We start from the raw sequence: 16767 nt of genomic DNA, 5'->3' as shown, positions 1-16767 counted from the left end.
TGTTTTCTCTTAGTTGCGTAACAGCATTTCAATTAGGAAGTGTGATTAAAACATCAAGGCTTAGCGCATTCCTAGGCTTTACACATACACACTTATTTATATATATATACACATGCATATACATATATACATATATATATATATATATAGGTGTATCTATGGCTAATGCAAGACAATTACCAAAAACGCAAATCCCCAACTCGACAAGGAGCAGATTGAAATGGATTTCAGTGGGTTATGTCTAATGGGGTTGTGTGGTTCAGAGTGAAGTAGGCTTTGCTCTCACACACTCACACCCACACATCCACACATACTCCTACATATATATAGAGCTGTCATTAGTTGCTGTCGCTTTTGCCAGCGGCGCTCTTTGGCTCTTGTCTCTGGCTCATGTCACTTTGACGCCATCACACCTACACATAAAGCCAACAACATGCCACCCCCTTAATACGCCTTGCCATCCCGCTGCCGCACACACCCCTGGCTATCCCCAGGCTACCGCGCCTCGCTATTCCCAGCTGACAATAATGTTTTGTGCCCAGCTTAAATACATTAAAGCATTCGCTGTCTAACATACAACATGGCAAATGATGAGCCACACTCACACACAGCCTCACCCACACACACACACACACACACACACAGCAACTGGCACTTAAAACGTGCTGAGTGTCCTTTAGAGGCTTTTACGTCTGCCCTCGAACTCTCTTGCCCAGTTGATTAGCAATTTCGCTCACGTGGCGCTATTTGTTGGCTTCAGTGGGCGTCTGAGGCTGGGTGGGGGCGTGGCAATTGTTGACTGTTGACTGTTGGCGTTTATAAAAATAATTTCATTTTTCATGTTTTCTTTCCTGTGTGTGTGTGTGCATATACATAGATGTATGAAATATTCATAGCAAAATATTTTCCTATTTCATCATCTATTTTCTTTTTCAGCTCTCATCAATTTGGCTTGCTTTTAGCCAGCTTGTTGCTGCTTGGCCAGCACTGAAGTGCTTAACCAAATCCTTTGCGTAATTACTCTGCAGCGACTACAAACTCAAACGTCCCCCCCTTCGCTCAAGTCTCAGCTCCTGCCTGCTTAAGCGCCAGCCTTACCCTTCCGTCCGTCTTTAATAGATTTGTCCCTAGGGCCAAAGGCACAAAGGCGAACGTAAAAGGCATTTAAAATCTCGCCCAATCCAGGGCTGTCTTTCATAATGTTTTCATTTTGACTGTAGGCCGTTTAAATGTTTTATGTGCTGTGGCTTAAGGCATCAACTCTAAATACGTATACGCCCTGCGTGACGCGCCTAAGAGATGCAACAAAAAACTTCCGATTCCGTTTGTCAAAAAAATAAACATAAATTTTATAGGATGCCAACGCATAAAAACCACACACACACACATACTAAAAGCCATAAAACTAACCACAAAAAAGAACACACACACACACGCACAACAGCAACAACCGCAGGGCGTGGCAAATCAACAGAATATTTCATATATGGCCAGGCACAGACGCCCTAGCAAAAGTGCACACATGCTCATGGACACGCCCACAATTGCCCACACACAACAGCAAACACACATACACACACATCATACACACACACACACTGACACACTCCACAGGTTGACAATAAAACTCTGGTCGTAATAATAAACTAATAGTGCCCCAGCTGCCAAGAAATGCCTCTGACTATCTTTTGTTCTACTCCCGCAGTCAACTGTTATGCATATAGAATACACACACACATACACATATATGTGTGCATATATAAAGTAGATATATAGAAATAGAAATATATGTATATATATGTGTCTGCACAGGCTGAGTTGCGTCTCTGTAATAAAATGGAGCATTGCGGACTTTGTGATGGATAAACTGTATATGAAAAGTTTTAAGGAATTAGCAAAGTCTGTTATGGTAAACTAACAATAGCAGTCAGTTAATAACAGTATGTTAAGTGTAGATGTTAAACGTAGTTATTTACTTTAAATAGCAAGTACAACAGCTTTTCTGAACCGCTCAAAATTATTAATATATAAGAGAAGAAATATTTATAAAATAAATTTTTTTTTTTTATTATTAATTTTTCTGTTTAGGAACCTCGAATAATAAATGTATTAAATGGTAACTTAAATATAAATAATTAAATATAAAATATGGTATATATTCCTTACCATATTTAATATTTAGGATTGATAGCTTACCCTATTTAGTATTTGTTATCTTACACGATAAATTCATTTTTATATATTCCATCAGAATGTGAAGGACTCCATACTTCAGATTTCAGAATAGACGGCATTTTCTATCAGCCACAATCTATAAATTATATTTAATATTTTATAATTTACATTTAATTCATTATGTTTTCCATAACTTCATATTTTGTATTTTTTACTTCAAATTAAATATTCCTTATTCCTTTTTCTTTATTCCCTATTTCTTATTTCTTATTACTTATTTCTTAGTCCTTATTAATTCTTTTGTATTCTCTGTTCTGCTATTCCGTATTCCTTATTCCTTACTCCTTACTCCTTACTCCTTACTCCTTACTCCTTACTCCTTACTCCTTACTCCTTACTCCTTACTCCTTACTCCTTACTCCTTACTCCTTACTCCTTACTCCTTACTCCTTACTCCTTACTCCTTACTCCTTACTCCTTACTCCTTACTCCTTACTCCTTACTCCTTACTCCTTACTCCTCACCCCTTACTCCTCACTCCTTACTCCTTACTCCTTACTCCTTACTCCTTACTTCTTACTCCTTACTCCTTACTCCTTACTCCTTACTCCTAACTCCTTATTCCTTGTAACTTATTTCTTTTCCTTCCTCAATTTGAATTTCATAAACAGATTCCATATTACAGATTCCGTAGCTCAGATTACATATTATAAGTATATGTTTTCATATTTCAAATTTCATTTCTGGTTTCCATCTTGTGCATATCAAACATATATTCCATATTTTAAATTCCAGTTCTAGTTCCCCCATTCTAAATTTCAGTTTTACATGTTTCAGTTTCCATATTCCCAGTTTCGTATCATGAACTAAATTCCCTCACAGCTTAAAGCGCATTGCAGCTTCGTCCTAGCACGCACTGCCTAGAGGCAGACATACATACATACATACGTACACATTCCCGACTCTGCCTGTATCTAACTTTCTGTGTAACAGCTTTTGCCACTGACATATTTGTACACACATACACACACCTATACACACACACACATATGCTCAACCTCTATTCGTATATGCACACTCATGGCATATTTTCACACCAGCTTGAGTAAATAGGCCCTAGCTTTCTTAGGCATAGCAGCCAGCACACCCGCTTATTACAGAGCCCACAGCCAACTCCACCTCACCCCCCAAGCACCCCTCACACACGTGAAAACAAAGCGTTGGCTAATGGCTTTGCGAGCTGGTGAAATTTCTCCCGGTTGTAAGTCTTTAATATAGCTGACCTGCCCGTCGATTGGGTGATTAACTTTTTGGGCAACATCTGTTGGCTGGGTGGTTGTCTGTGTGCGTGTGTATATGTGTGTGTGTGGGTGGGTGGGTGGTTTATTTGGCGTAATTAAATTGTTAACGCACACGTGTCGTCTGTTCGCCGCGTTGGCTTTGGCGTATTTATGCATGTGCATGGGTTCATTTAAGCGTAATGCTTTTTACATTGACAAATGTGGCAGCAGCAGCAGCAGCAGCAGCAACAGCAACATCCACGCTAATCCACCCAAAGCCAAGCTGTGACATATACACAGGGACTGAGAGGGAGAGAGAGAGAGAGAAAGCGAATCAGATACAGTGAGTGAGATAGCATGCTTCATTCCCATATCCTTTTTGTGTACCTCCCCATTCCAGTCTCTGATTTCAGTTCACTTTGCATGGCTTACGCCCTTGGCTGGTGTTTTTAATGCTTCATTGGCTTAATTGCCAACCACACACACGCATACGCACACACACACACACACACACACACACACACACACTGATACCCATGCCACGCAACTCTTAGCCAACGTAACTGAATTCAACCACAAACACGTTCATATACTTTTTCACCCGCCCAACTCGTTGGCCATGTTCAAACTTTTCTAAACATTTCTCTTTAAGGGCTTTTTAACTTGGGCTTTAAGATTTCTTTGTCGTATGAAATGTGTACTTAAAAATTGTAATATTCTATAAATTACAGGGCAATTGCTATATAAGTAAGCACATTCTATTATATACTCTATACTATTTACGCTACCAATTTAATATATTTTACTTAAATTGTTGTCTACTGCATTTCCATCCTAGTGGATGCATTTAATGCATATCCATCCATCTATATCTCATTGAACTGAGGAGTCATGGGGTCTGGAAGTATCAATTTTGAATTTTCCATTTTTAAAACATTCCTAACCTATCCCATCTATCGTACTGCCTAATATACCTCATTGAACTCAGCTTTTATAGACTCTACAAACTCGAAATTTGTCATATAAACCCTAAACCCTTTTAAAATTTTACACAATATTTCATAGTCCTACATACCCAACTTGATATTTAATGCTATGTAAAAATAATTAAGCTGATTTGATTACGTCTACATAGTTGCTATAAGTAATCGCTTATTTCCATATACGCATTTAATATTTATATATTTACATATGCACATGTATCTGTCAGCTGTCTATGTAATAACTGAGGCGATAGCAGGTAAATGCCTTTTACATGAATGAATTGCATTTTCAATAGAATAAAGACAGTTCAGACTAGGTGTTCGACTTATGTATACCCTAACAAAGCAGCGAAAGGGTGAGAAAAAATATTAGATAAAGCTAGTAAGAATTATACAACTATTGCTCGCCTTGTCTTTTTTCTCTCTCCCTCTGAATTTCCATCTATCTTTATTATATATTTTCTTCATATATTACCTTGTAGAGTATCAAAGTCAACTTTACATTATATGAAACAAATGTCTATCATATTTATATTAACAAATCACAATTTACTCTATATAATCAATAGGAAACGTGATAGCCGTACGATCCCTACCTTGATCTTATCAGATCTTAGACTGTCGTCGACCAAATAGTTAACCTAGCTATGAGTCTGTCTCAGCATAGACATAAATTAAGCAAGTGCGCATTTTCAATAAACGATTATCAATAAAAAAAAAAAAAAACTATATAATTATAGTGGTTGAGTCAAACCTCAGATCGGTATCGCTATAAAAGCGACTCGTCGAGCAGCTCCCGCGAACAGTTTCGTTTGAGAAATCGCAACAAGAGGAAACATGAAGGGATTGTCGTTGGCTTTAGTGCTGTCTCTGTCGTTGGTTGTGGTGCTGTCTCTGCTGGCTCTGGCAAATGGTAAGTGCTAGTCGGGCATACCCTAAATGCATACCCCAATTACAGTTAATTCCAATATGCATTTATTCACAGCTAATCCGCTGCATCCAGGCAATGTGATCATCAATGGCGACTGCAAAGTTTGCAACATTCGAGGCGATTAATAATAATAAATAAAAGTTATAATATTAAATATGTGTTTTTGTATTTAAAAACAACGAGTGTACAGAGTTGTGTGAAAATATTTTCTATTTCAGCATTTTTTCGCTTTATGAGACAATTCAGGTAAACATTTAAAATTGTAGCTGCTTCAACCTCCGTGCACATTGCAGTTGATGCAATGTCCATTGATTATCACATCTCCAGGTCTCAGAGGGGTTGCTAAAGAGAGACAGAAAGAAAGAGAGAGAGAGAGAGTTAGAGAGAGAGGGAGAGATTAAAGAACAGTTAATAGAACTCTTTCACTCCCTACGTACCACTGGCCAGTGCCAAGAGACCCAGCAGAAACGCAATCGATAGAATTTTCATCTTATTCAGAGTCAACCTCGCAAACGGAACTGAAACAACTGCAATCACCTTTCCCACTTATATAGCTCAATAGACAACAGTGGAGTGCTCGTAGAAATATATGTGTATATGTCCATATATATACTGTATAATTGATAACAGGTCAACTAAGAGATTGCTTGGGAAAATCCGCACAATTGAATATATGCAAAATGTTTTTATAGGGTGCCTAAGTCGAGTTCAAATGACTTGAATGACGTGAAGAAATAAATATTTTCATATTTATTTGGAATTTTGATTTGGATAATCAGACAAAAATTTACCGAAAATATTAATGATTGATGAATGCCATTAGCTCATATATAGAATGCCATTTTTACGTACAGAGTATTGAAGAATATTACAAGAAGGGGAGAGGAGGAGACCAAAAATAAAGAGTTAACAGAAATAGATTGTAACAGATAGCGAGAGAAAGAGTAGCAGAGAGTCGGAGATAGAGGGAGAAAGTAAGAAAAGAAAGAGTTAGAGAGACACAGAGAGAGACAGAGAGAGAGAGAGGAAGAGAAGGAATGAGAGAAACATAGAAAGGGACCGTGAGGAAAAAACACAGACAATGAGAGAAAAGCGTAAAAAGAGATAGGTAATAAGAGAGAGAAAGAGAGAGAGAGAGAGAGAGAGAGAGAGAGGGAGACAGAGGAACAGGTGAATAGAGATAGAGCGAGCCAGAGGCATAGCGACATGGTAAATGAGAAAAAAAGGTAACAGAGAAAATAAAAATGAATGCGAAAGGGAGAGTCAGAAAGTGAGCGATACGACAGGAAAATAAAACATAAAAGCTGAGAATGAACTAGAGAGGGAAATCTAATAGATTTGTTAAACAAAGCTTATATTACAAACAGCTAGAAGCCGCTGGTAAAATAACATCATCAACGTCGTCTGAGAAAAAAAGATAGGCACTTAGAAAATACCCTGTAATTAAAATATAGCTATATTCATAAATAAGACACATTCTTAATATTTTTAAACATATATAAACATTTGTTTATTTATAAAAATTTCATTTAAAAATTACTATTAATGAACAAATTTGCTTATAATATAATACAAAAGTCCAAAGCCCACAGCGCCTGATGTCAAGGCCTGACGGCCCGAGGCAGAGATTGGAACAACGATGGAATCGTCACCATCTGGTCGATTGCAATCGATGCATTTTCCATTTATAATCACCTTGCCAGGCGTGGCTGTTGGTAAAAGTATATATGATATATATAATATAGGGTATTAACTTTCAGTGAAAATCTCAATTACCGCATACAGCAGCCAGAAGGCAGCCCAAAAGCAGCAGCTGCAATGCAATTGATTTCATAGTCACAGCAACGATTCCACACGATCTGAATCGTAGTCATCTATATCATGCACTTTTATATAGGGAACAATTTACAGATTCGTTTGATTGAGACTAAAGTCAGCTTGGCATGCTCTCATCACAGCAGAGATAGTATTTCCTAGGTATTTCCCAGCCTAGAGCAGCACAAATTATTTGATCTCTGTGAACTCTGTCAATTGGATGAGAAAAAAATGAAAATAAATACAATCCATATTTTTAGATGATTTTCAAATATATATATTAAGTATGCAAGTAGAGATTATATAAAATAATGATTCGACTGAGAGATACTCTTTATGATTATACTTACAATCGGGAATAGAAAAAGAGGGGCACTGGGAGAAAATGAGAAATGGCTAGACAAAGAGATAGAGATATTCCGAAATAGAGACGGCAATAAAAAGTTAAAATGTTCAAATGCAGGTGTGAGCGAGATAAGTAGATAGATATAGCGATAGAGTAATAGACGGAAATAAACAAGCACTAAGAAAGAGAGATAGACAGAAGAAAATCTGAAGAATGACATATACAAAGAGCTCTCTCTCTCTCTCTCTCTCTATCTCTCTCTCTCTCTCTCTGTCACTCTTCCTCTCACTCTTTTTCTCTCAGGTTCTTCTTCTTCATGGAAAGTGGGGAAGCTTAAATATATAGTATATGTAGCTTCTATGCCTATCATAGGTCTATATATACATATATATATATATATATGTTAATATGAATATTCGTTTCAGATTAAATGATATCCATGAAAAGTAGTGAATTTATGCTGACCAGAAGGTACATGGCATATGGTTAAGCATCATAAGATAAAGCACAGAAACAATATATTACGTTTGATTATAATTCAATAGTTTATTGAGCGTTTATTATTTTCCCTTGTTTTTAACATATGAAGGCTAAAAATAAAATGTGTAAAAAATAGTTGAAAACAGTTTTACTTAAAATCTTTACATACTTTTGTTGTATATTTTATTTATTTGCTAAAAAAGGCATTAAAAATTATACTTTAACATTTGGTGAAGCTATTCCTGCTGTAGCTGTACTTAAATGCATAATATTGAACATATTTGAAACTAAATTATTTGTCTATTGCTGCTGCTGCAGTTGTTCATTGCTCCTGCTGCTCCTGCGGCAAGGACTTGAGGTCGAGCCTTTAGGCACGCACATTGCACACTTTGCAGTCGCCGTTGATGATGACATTCCCAGGACTCAGTGGGTTAGCTGTATTGAGGATTGAAATTTAGTTGAATGCTCAATTGCTAAATCTCTTGAATAGTTCGACTTACCACTGGCCAGAGCGAGCAGACCGAGCAGAAAGGCGAGCGACAGGAATTTCATATTGACTTGGCTTTGTTTTTGGTTTTGCACGACTGCTATGAAGACTCTGGAGCACTTGCGATTGCACTGATGCCAAACGACTTGGTCAGCCAGCCTTTTATAGCAGCCGCGCTCAATGAGTTTTTGCGCTGCGTTATCAACTGATACTGGGACTGCAGCTGGGGCTGGCAGCTGGAGCTTTGAGCTCGGCTGAATTGGAATTGCCCAGTGTCGGGCTCAAGCTGAAAAAATTCCCAATTGCGTTGCGAGATAGGCTCGGATTTTACTCTAACCAGAGATAGATGGATAGATGAATGAATACCTGAAATTATATCTATTAATTATTTTTGACCATCTCTCTGTCCCGCTCTTTTTTTTCTGTTTCTTTAGTTTCATCTCTATTAATCTCATGTTCTTCTTGTACTCTGTCTCTCTTTCACTTCTGTCTTCGCCTCTCATTTTTCAATTTTCTCTATGTTCTTTTCTTTCTCTGCTTCTTTTTCTTTAGTTTCATCTATATCAATATCTATCTTCAGCTTCGTTTTAACTCTGTTTCTCTTTCAGTATTGTCTTCCACTTTCCATTTTTTATTGTATATGTTTCTCTAGCTCTAACATTCCCTCATTCGCTCTTTTATCTCCATTTACCTTTCTCCAAATCTCACTAATTCTCTCTCACTCTGTCTCTCACTCTCTCTCTCTCTCTCTCTCTCTCTCTCTTAATGTCTTACTAACTCTCTCTCCCTCTCTTCTCTCATTCTCTGTTTCTCTTAAACTCTCACTATCTATTTCTCTCTCTGTCTTTGTCTCTCTCTCTCTTTCTAACTATCTTCCTCTCTCTCTTTTTATCACTCCATTTTACTCCATCACTTTCTCTCTCTCTCCCTATCTCTATCTCTCAATCTCACTTTACCATGTATATAACACTGATCTTAAGTTCAATTCTCATTACAGGGTATCTCTCTCATGCATCAGGCACCTAGTGACTTATTTTATTGCTGCACTTGTCTCTGTTTACAATCGAAATCCAATGGTCAATATCAATTGCGACGTTCGAAGCGTGGCGCCCCACAGTTCTATATGTTAATTAACTGAATTTCGTAATACATTTCCGACAAAGCGCTAAAACGTGTTTTATATCCAATCGCTGCTGTTGTTGTTTTGATTGGAAAACAAGTCGAAGCATGCATAAATTCCAAGAAAAATACAGTGCATATGCAGTTCTATAAAACTGATTTTAATATTTCTAGAGAATAGTACAATTGTTAAAAGCAGCTGAAGATATGACGTGCTGCGTCTGTATATTAATTAATTGATATAATTATTGTTAAGCGTGTAAGCCTTTGACTGATATATTTTATAGGGTATGTAGAAAACAATGAGCACAGATGACACAGATTATAATTTCTAATAGTGTTGATAATGAATCTTTGTAGAATGCTTATAGAGTACTTACAGCCTTCAGATAAGTGTTTACGCAATTTCACATTTCCCTATAAGTAAAATCTTTGGGATATACCAGTCACTAAGTGGAATTTTGACTAATTATACTTTTATGATATGGGCATAAGATATATTTAGGTGCATAAATATTTCATATTGTATATATAGGATAATTATACATAGATAATGTACTTAGTATATAAAATGTAAAATTACATAATATATAGTCTTATGTAGAGCTATATGATTTACATTTTTGTATATCATAATAAAATATTTTCCATACGCACAAGACAGGGTATATATTAGTTGGGTATTGTAAATATTAAGAATATACTAACAACAATAAAAAATAAATAAATATTACTGTATATAAGTTTATTTTTATTGGTTGTTCGTTTCAATGTGATAAATACATATAAACATATTTAATCGTTCAAGTTTGTAAATGAATGCAGGCTGAAATACCTAAGAATTGTTTATAAATCAAATGAAAAATATTATATATTTATATTACAAATGTCTGTATATTCATATATATATTTGTTTATTTTAATTCTAATATTTTAGTATTCAATTTCGTTCATATATATATTTTTGATTGATTCATTAATGATCTCAAGTTTCCCACCTGAAAAAATGTTTTCTCATATAATATTTAGAATTTCTGAATAATGAAAACTCTATGTTGGTTTTTAGTTTTTCATTGTAATTATTATATATTTTATTTATATTGCTAAGTTGATTTTGAAACGCAGTGAGTACATAAATATATTGTGCCAAGCAGATTGAGGTAAGCTAGGAGAGGCTGAGCCGCAGAGGAAGGCCTTTGGGTACGTCTATTTGCCGCCATGGACATTGCAGTATTTGCAATCGCCATTGATGACCACATTGCCTGGATCGGGCGACAATGGAACAGCTAAAGTGAGAGAGGACGACAGAGAGAGAGAGAGAGAGAAATATATTTAGTTAATCCATATATCCCATGCTTGAGCATTTGCTACTCACCATTGGCCAGGGCCAAGAGACCGAGCACAAAGACGGTGACAACTGAGAAGAATTTCATGTTGATTCGCTGTTGTTGATTGTTGGTTCGACAAAGGCTTGAGTTGAACTGATGCTGCTGACAGCTCAGCTACGATCTTATATTCTAGCTGGGCTAAGCTGCAATGCGATCGGGAAATTCACAGAGCTCAGCTAGAGGCGAACGATCGTACGGGAATGTGGAAATTCCCGGTTGTAAGCCGTGTAGACGGCGCAAGTGCATTGCTTATCACAGTCGCTGGGACTTTTCAAAATTGGAGCATTAGGTCTGTTCTGAGTAGCACCTTCTTTGTTATTAGGAACTCAGTTACACTATTTTCTGGAGGATAGATATTATAATAAGGTAATATGATAGAATAGAGAGTATCAAATCACTTTCTCAACTTTGACTTTGCTTTCTTTCTTTCTCTCTTGCACTCCCGTTCTTTCTATCCTGCTCTGTTCCTCTATATTCTATTTTTTTATCACTACCCCTACCTCTCCCTTCCTCTATTTCTGTTGGTTTTCTCTTTCTTGCTAACCTCTGCCTCTGTTTCCTCTTCTACAAATCTTTCCTTGCTATCACTCAATTTATCTCTCTCTCGCTCTCTCTCTCTCTCTCGCCTTCTCTGTATCTCGCTATCTCTATCTCTCTCTCTCCTTTTTCTCTACCACTCTTTTTTTTTCGCCTTCTCTGTCTGTATCTGTCTCTGTCTTTGTCTCTTTCGTTTTCTCTCGCTATTTCTACCTCTCTCTCACTATCTCTACCTCTCTCTCGCTATCTCTACCTCTCTCTCGCTATATTTCTCTCTCTTTCCTTCTCTCTCTCTCTCCATCTCTCTCACTCTGCCTCTCTGTTTCTCTCACCTTCTGTAAGCAAATTCTCTCTCTATATTTTACCTTTCCGATTCTTCTATCTTCTATCAATGGCTTATAAATAATTATATATTTTAATCTATATACGCAGTTAACTATATACAGTATATATAGTCTATATATATATACATACATAAATACACATATGTAAAATTTTAATATACATGTATCATAATTCCCATACGTAGTGCAATCTCCTAATCAGAACATGAAACGTGTCGCGAGTTCAGCTTTGTTCAACAGCTGTCGATGGCTGTCAAGGTATTGATAATCCGGGCAATTCCACATGATGTACATAAATAATATTCAAATATATATGTACATATTTATATTCACATTTCTAGCATATACAGTTTATGTAACATATACACTTTGTATTTAGTATTGCTAGTATGCATAGCATTGGGTCTACGCTGAGTGGAGGGCAATCTATCGATAGCTCCAGCTGAATCTCTATCTCGATTGCGAATCGCGCACGATTCTAGCCAATTTCGCCCCCTCGAAGTTAGTATAAAAGATCCATTGCAGTGAGCAGAGTTAAACGGAAAGAAATGAGGTGCCTGACGCTGCTCGCTCTCTTGATTGTTGGGCTGCTCGCCACCTGTGCCAGAGGTGAGTCAAGTGCCGCAGGTATACGATAAGGGATTACGAATGGGAATTGTTCTTCTAGCTGGCAAGGTGACCATCAATGGGGCCTGTGTGGATTGCCATAGGGATGGGGCGACAACACACCGACCCAGTTCATCGCGAGGTCCTCCGACCACGCCCAAGTCCAAGTCCCGGCCGAAGAGCAATAAGAACTCGGATGAAGACGATTTTGATGGCTGGATGCTGAGCCAGGGTCAGGGCGGCTATGGAGCGCAGAGTATCTGGCGAGGCGGTCGCCACAGGAGGCAGATCTATCGTCAGCAAATTATCACTGATCCGGGTCTAGGCAGCGGAGGTGGCTGGTCAGGTGGGCGTGTGACCACAATCAATACACGTGGACGTCCCGGCACCTATGTGCATAACGACGATTGCGTCGGCTGCAACATAAACGGCTAATGGGGCATGTAATGGGAGGGGGTTTCGATTATAAATCCAATAAAAAATACTCTCCAGTTCCAGCTAAAGCAATGCTAGTTGTTGACCTTGTCTAATCCAACCGGTTGCAGCTTTGCCTCTGGGTAATTCCAGCACTGTCTATGATAAGCAACTCAAAGCCCTCCAAGCTGTATATAAAGCCGTTCCGTTCGTCTCATTGCTGAACAGATGAAATTCACATTTGCAATGCGCTTATTTGCTGGTGCTCTACTCTTTGCTGCTTTGCTGGCCATGGCAACAGGTAAGCATCAACAGTAGCGACAGTAGCAACAGCAGCAGCAGCTTATCCTCTACTCCTCACTCCAGCTGCTGTTGTCATCAATGGCGTCTGTCAGGATTGCTCGCCGCCCGATGCTGAGACTTTAGTGGTGGGCGATCGGGTGTACAAGGGTCGCCCCGGACAAGGCACTGTCTATATCAATGGCCAGAGTGGGCGTGGCAGTGGCAGTGGCAGTGCAGCCGGTGAAGGACCCTATGTGGTGCCCGAGGGCTATAGCGGACGTGTGCCAGGCGGCTCCTATGTCCACAACTCCGACTGCAATGGCTGCGACATTCGCGGCTAAATTTCACTGTATTTGCATGAACTGAAATAAAGCTGTGCTATATAGGGTATGCCAAGTTGTGCTTTTGATGGGTATGCAGAAGGAATATACATGGGATATATATGTTTGACTAGCTGCAATTTAAAGAGCTTATGTTCGTGAAAGAAACCAAAAAGAAGCCAACAAGAAGCTAAAAAGAAGCCAAAAAAAGCTAAAAATAAACTGACATTATCTTAAAATATATAAAAATAATTTTAAATTGTTTTTTCTTAAATTATATTTAATTTTTATCTTCACTAAAAGTAAAAACATAAAAATCTAGAATATTATAAATTTAATATATTTATATTTTGCTTTGAAATTCTGCTTAAAAATTTTTTTTATTAACATTTTCAAAGTTTTCTTGTATATGGCTTATTCATTTTTTATTTTTACATGCATTTACATAAAGCTCGCAAGTCTTTCAGACTGCCCTCGTATTTATTTAAATTTTATAAAAATAAAAAAGGTATCTCATACCCTGTACTTGCAAGTCTTGTCTCAATGAATTTTGAACTATGATTTATTTTCAATTTATTATTATTTATTTATTTATTTATTTATTGTTATCAAGAATTAATTCTAAATAACAATTTGTTAAGCCAGAGCGACAAAGGCCTTCAGGCATTCAATTTATTATTATATTATATTATTATATTAAAATTACCATTTTTATTAAAATTTTAAAATTCGAAAATTTGTTATATAAAGTTCTAGAAATTATTGAAATGATATACTCGATTATAATTAAATTTTTTTTCTATAAAATATATTTGATATACACATATAAATTTTAATCAAGCTATATATATAATATAAATTATAATAATAATGATATTTGTGCTCTATAACAGCATATATAACAGGTTTCAAATATATGCATTTTAATCATTTCATATGTAGATTTAATATAATAAGAATATTATTATAATATTTTCCTCTATAACATAACATGTATTGTATAACATAATATATAACAAATTGTATAACATAATATATTATATAATAATATAATTAATCATTTTAAGTATTCACGTTTTTTTTAAGCACTTTACAGGGTATCTAACAGTCTCCTATGTCACAGACTGACAACAATTGCAAAAATGAGTAATACCCACCATCATTTATGCAAATAATATTATTATATTGGATCGTAGGGGACTTACATTCGATTCTTGGGCAAGCCCCAAGCCCACTTTGAACTGCATTTCCCAACGTCCAAAGCTGCTGACATTTGCCTTTGCTTTGCTTTGCTTTTGCTCAGGGGGAATTATTTTGCAAATAAATCTCTTTGCAGTGATAATGCGACGACAGCCGATGAGCGTCTCTATATAAGATGCTCCGCTCTCAACAAATCTTATTCAGTGCTTCAACCAAACGACATGAAGTGGTTCGCTCTGTGCGTTTTAATGCTGGCTTTGCTGGGTCTGATTGCTGCGGCGCCTGCGGGTAAGAGTGTTATATACTTATATTAATATACCAATTAATATATAATTAATTATCATTTATAATCATATTCAGGTCAAATACGTGTGCGCACCTCCTCCACAACGAAAGTTCATGTGCGCAATGGCAATATCAAGTGGAATGGCAATTGCCACAATTGCGACATTCGCACCACCAAAAACACCGCCCAGGTGACCAGCACGAGGACGAAGCAATGGACACGTAAATGGTAAAAGGCCATAAAATGAGCTTAAGTAATTAGCTTAATTAACTTAATTACTTAAGTATTTATAATTGGAACTCTAAAGCTGCAGTCTAGACAAAAGTGTGTATTTATATGTAGTCTTAATATTTATTTTATAATTAACGAAAAAAATGTGTCATAATATAGTTAATTAAAATAACAGTATATATATATCTCTATATTTGTATCTTTATATACATATATTTCATATATTTTCAAAGAATTCATTAGATACCAAATCATGTACTGCCTCTATCCAGAACTACTTGCATATTCATTATACGTTTTCAACTTGTATTTATTTCGATACAAATTTCGATATTTATTAAATTCCAATACGCCATTATATAACGATATACGTTATACAAAACATATTATACATATATTATTATATAGCTCTCTTATCACTAGAAAAGGTCCATAACAGTTGACAAAAAATTCGTTATTCCAGCCTTGAAAGATTATTGAAGGTTTTGAAGAAAGTATGTATATAGGTATAACTGTCTCTTCTGAGTTTTACAGCATCAGTAGTAAGTTATTTGTGACACATTTTCCCCTTTCTAACCGCAAAGCTAAGGAAAAACTGAATTCTTTCGACCTATTAGACGTAGGTCTATGCCTTCAAGTCTTCTGTTATAATAGTACCCAAGATAAATAAAGTTGAGTAAGATGATTGTAAACTAAAGCCAATATGCTCCTCTTACCTTACAATAGAGTATTAAACATTTGTGAAATTTCATTAATTCATAAAAGTTTTCAGCTTTAACGAAACTATTCTAGAACTAAATGAAATTTGAAATTTATGTTTCTCTCCTTTCTATATGCCTTCATTTCTAGAGTGCTTCATTTTGTATCCAAAATTTAACCAAACTCAAACTCAGTTCAGAGCCTTAAAGCTACAATTTATTTTCAGACTTTGGTTTCATTATATTAATTAATAATTTTAAGAAAATACCCAAAATTATTTTCAACTTATTCTAAGCAAATCGTAAATCAGCCGAAGCTGCTTTGCCACTCTCAGCTTTAGGCCAAGAAAATATATTTTATGGTGGTAAAAATTGCCTTTTGAGTATTTGGTGGTGCGATGGCTGTTGCCGTTGATGGTGCAACCCTTTCTGGATTTTTTTTTTGTTTTTTTTTTTTTTTTGGCCAAATGACATTACACGTGTTTCTTGTCTACAAATTTTTATGTGGCCTTCGCTATAAAACCTGCCGTTTCCTTGAGCACTCTGTTTTCAGCTGCTGCTCTGCCTCGTCTTCCTCCGCTTCTTCTTGTTCTTTTTTGCTTTGAGCGTGTCCTGCTTCGACATTCACGTTGCTCGCTTTTTATTGCCAAAGCACGAAGCCAAACCGCTGTGCGCCTGTAAATGACTCCCCGGGCACCTTTATATTGACTCGTAAAATTGCGACATTTAGAGCGAAATACCCCCCGCCAGCTACAGCTACAAGGCGACTAAGCAAACACCACTCGACCCCATTCCTCATTCACTCAGTCGAGTAACCATCTACCCGCACTTCCGGTCGTTTGTCT

General features: G+C 36.6%; 8 protein-coding genes across 8 annotated transcripts; 4 read left to right on the top strand and 4 right to left on the bottom strand.

Moving 5' to 3' along the window:
• The first annotated feature begins 5190 nt into the window (after positions 1-5190).
• Positions 5191-5523, top strand: LOC108617631 (bomanin Short 3-like). The gene is made up of 2 exons (XM_018013472.2): positions 5191-5351; positions 5424-5523. The coding sequence occupies exons 1-2, from the start codon at positions 5276-5278 to the stop codon at positions 5492-5494; spliced, it is 147 nt and encodes a 48-aa protein (XP_017868961.1). The 5' UTR covers positions 5191-5275; the 3' UTR covers positions 5495-5523.
• Positions 5511-5906, bottom strand: LOC108617632 (bomanin Short 3-like). Its single transcript, XM_018013473.2, has 2 exons — positions 5807-5906; positions 5511-5711 (listed from the first exon to the last, which is right to left on the bottom strand). The coding sequence occupies exons 1-2, from the start codon at positions 5856-5858 to the stop codon at positions 5641-5643; spliced, it is 123 nt and encodes a 40-aa protein (XP_017868962.1). The 5' UTR covers positions 5859-5906; the 3' UTR covers positions 5511-5640.
• A 939-nt stretch (positions 5907-6845) lies between these two features.
• Positions 6846-7306, bottom strand: BomT2 (Bomanin Tailed 2). Its single transcript, XM_018009354.2, has 2 exons — positions 7146-7306; positions 6846-7078 (listed from the first exon to the last, which is right to left on the bottom strand). Exons 1-2 carry the CDS (start codon positions 7201-7203, stop codon positions 6912-6914), a joined length of 225 nt encoding a protein of 74 aa, XP_017864843.1. The 5' UTR covers positions 7204-7306; the 3' UTR covers positions 6846-6911.
• Positions 7307-8176: 870 nt separating this feature from the next.
• LOC108615073 (bomanin Short 3-like) lies at positions 8177-8671 on the bottom strand. The gene is made up of 2 exons (XM_018009307.2): positions 8511-8671; positions 8177-8445 (listed from the first exon to the last, which is right to left on the bottom strand). The coding sequence occupies exons 1-2, from the start codon at positions 8560-8562 to the stop codon at positions 8378-8380; spliced, it is 120 nt and encodes a 39-aa protein (XP_017864796.1). The 5' UTR covers positions 8563-8671; the 3' UTR covers positions 8177-8377.
• Positions 8672-10675: 2004 nt separating this feature from the next.
• Positions 10676-11190, bottom strand: BomS2 (Bomanin Short 2). Its single transcript, XM_018009304.2, has 2 exons — positions 10992-11190; positions 10676-10902 (listed from the first exon to the last, which is right to left on the bottom strand). Exons 1-2 carry the CDS (start codon positions 11047-11049, stop codon positions 10823-10825), a joined length of 138 nt encoding a protein of 45 aa, XP_017864793.1. The 5' UTR covers positions 11050-11190; the 3' UTR covers positions 10676-10822.
• A 1143-nt stretch (positions 11191-12333) lies between these two features.
• On the top strand, positions 12334-12994 carry BomBc2 (Bomanin Bicipital 2). The gene is made up of 2 exons (XM_018013356.2): positions 12334-12494; positions 12553-12994. The coding sequence occupies exons 1-2, from the start codon at positions 12434-12436 to the stop codon at positions 12924-12926; spliced, it is 435 nt and encodes a 144-aa protein (XP_017868845.1). The 5' UTR covers positions 12334-12433; the 3' UTR covers positions 12927-12994.
• A 53-nt stretch (positions 12995-13047) lies between these two features.
• On the top strand, positions 13048-13577 carry BomBc1 (Bomanin Bicipital 1). Its single transcript, XM_018013357.2, has 2 exons — positions 13048-13206; positions 13272-13577. The coding sequence occupies exons 1-2, from the start codon at positions 13134-13136 to the stop codon at positions 13526-13528; spliced, it is 330 nt and encodes a 109-aa protein (XP_017868846.1). The 5' UTR covers positions 13048-13133; the 3' UTR covers positions 13529-13577.
• A 1261-nt stretch (positions 13578-14838) lies between these two features.
• On the top strand, positions 14839-15407 carry BomT1 (Bomanin Tailed 1). The gene is made up of 2 exons (XM_018009349.2): positions 14839-14995; positions 15068-15407. Exons 1-2 carry the CDS (start codon positions 14929-14931, stop codon positions 15223-15225), a joined length of 225 nt encoding a protein of 74 aa, XP_017864838.1. The 5' UTR covers positions 14839-14928; the 3' UTR covers positions 15226-15407.
• The last annotated feature ends 1360 nt before the right edge of the window (positions 15408-16767 follow it).

This window comes from Drosophila arizonae, chromosome 5 (genome assembly GCF_054131065.1).
Source record: "Drosophila arizonae isolate 15081-1271.41 chromosome 5, UAZ_ARI_1.0, whole genome shotgun sequence".
Lineage (NCBI taxonomy): Eukaryota > Metazoa > Arthropoda > Insecta > Diptera > Drosophilidae > Drosophila > Drosophila arizonae.
Note: the sequence above shows the minus strand (reverse complement) of the source record. Positions and strands in the feature narration are given on the sequence as shown.

What these genes read in the sequence shown, in the direction of transcription:
- BomT2 (XM_018009354.2), bottom strand. Translation starts at nt 7,203, where the DNA reads ATGAAATCAATTGCATTGCAGCTGCTGCTTTTGGGCTGCCTTCTGGCT. An exon ending in CCTTCTGGCTGCTGTATGCG is followed by an intron (nt 7,079 to 7,145) that starts GTAATTGAGATT and finishes TTTTACCAACAG; the next exon opens with CCACGCCTGGCAAGGTGATT.
- LOC108617631 (XM_018013472.2), top strand. Translation starts at nt 5,276, where the DNA reads ATGAAGGGATTGTCGTTGGCTTTAGTGCTGTCTCTGTCGTTGGTTGTG. An exon ending in TCTGCTGGCTCTGGCAAATG is followed by an intron (nt 5,352 to 5,423) that starts GTAAGTGCTAGT and finishes ATTTATTCACAG; the next exon opens with CTAATCCGCTGCATCCAGGC.
- LOC108617632 (XM_018013473.2), bottom strand. Translation starts at nt 5,858, where the DNA reads ATGAAAATTCTATCGATTGCGTTTCTGCTGGGTCTCTTGGCACTGGCC. An exon ending in TCTCTTGGCACTGGCCAGTG is followed by an intron (nt 5,712 to 5,806) that starts GTACGTAGGGAG and finishes GTCTCTCTTTAG; the next exon opens with CAACCCCTCTGAGACCTGGA.
- BomBc2 (XM_018013356.2), top strand. Translation starts at nt 12,434, where the DNA reads ATGAGGTGCCTGACGCTGCTCGCTCTCTTGATTGTTGGGCTGCTCGCC. An exon ending in GCTCGCCACCTGTGCCAGAG is followed by an intron (nt 12,495 to 12,552) that starts GTGAGTCAAGTG and finishes TTGTTCTTCTAG; the next exon opens with CTGGCAAGGTGACCATCAAT.
- BomS2 (XM_018009304.2), bottom strand. Translation starts at nt 11,049, where the DNA reads ATGAAATTCTTCTCAGTTGTCACCGTCTTTGTGCTCGGTCTCTTGGCC. An exon ending in TCTCTTGGCCCTGGCCAATG is followed by an intron (nt 10,903 to 10,991) that starts GTGAGTAGCAAA and finishes CTCTCACTTTAG; the next exon opens with CTGTTCCATTGTCGCCCGAT.
- LOC108615073 (XM_018009307.2), bottom strand. Translation starts at nt 8,562, where the DNA reads ATGAAATTCCTGTCGCTCGCCTTTCTGCTCGGTCTGCTCGCTCTGGCC. An exon ending in TCTGCTCGCTCTGGCCAGTG is followed by an intron (nt 8,446 to 8,510) that starts GTAAGTCGAACT and finishes TCCTCAATACAG; the next exon opens with CTAACCCACTGAGTCCTGGG.
- BomBc1 (XM_018013357.2), top strand. Translation starts at nt 13,134, where the DNA reads ATGAAATTCACATTTGCAATGCGCTTATTTGCTGGTGCTCTACTCTTT. An exon ending in TTTGCTGGCCATGGCAACAG is followed by an intron (nt 13,207 to 13,271) that starts GTAAGCATCAAC and finishes TCCTCACTCCAG; the next exon opens with CTGCTGTTGTCATCAATGGC.
- BomT1 (XM_018009349.2), top strand. Translation starts at nt 14,929, where the DNA reads ATGAAGTGGTTCGCTCTGTGCGTTTTAATGCTGGCTTTGCTGGGTCTG. An exon ending in GATTGCTGCGGCGCCTGCGG is followed by an intron (nt 14,996 to 15,067) that starts GTAAGAGTGTTA and finishes AATCATATTCAG; the next exon opens with GTCAAATACGTGTGCGCACC.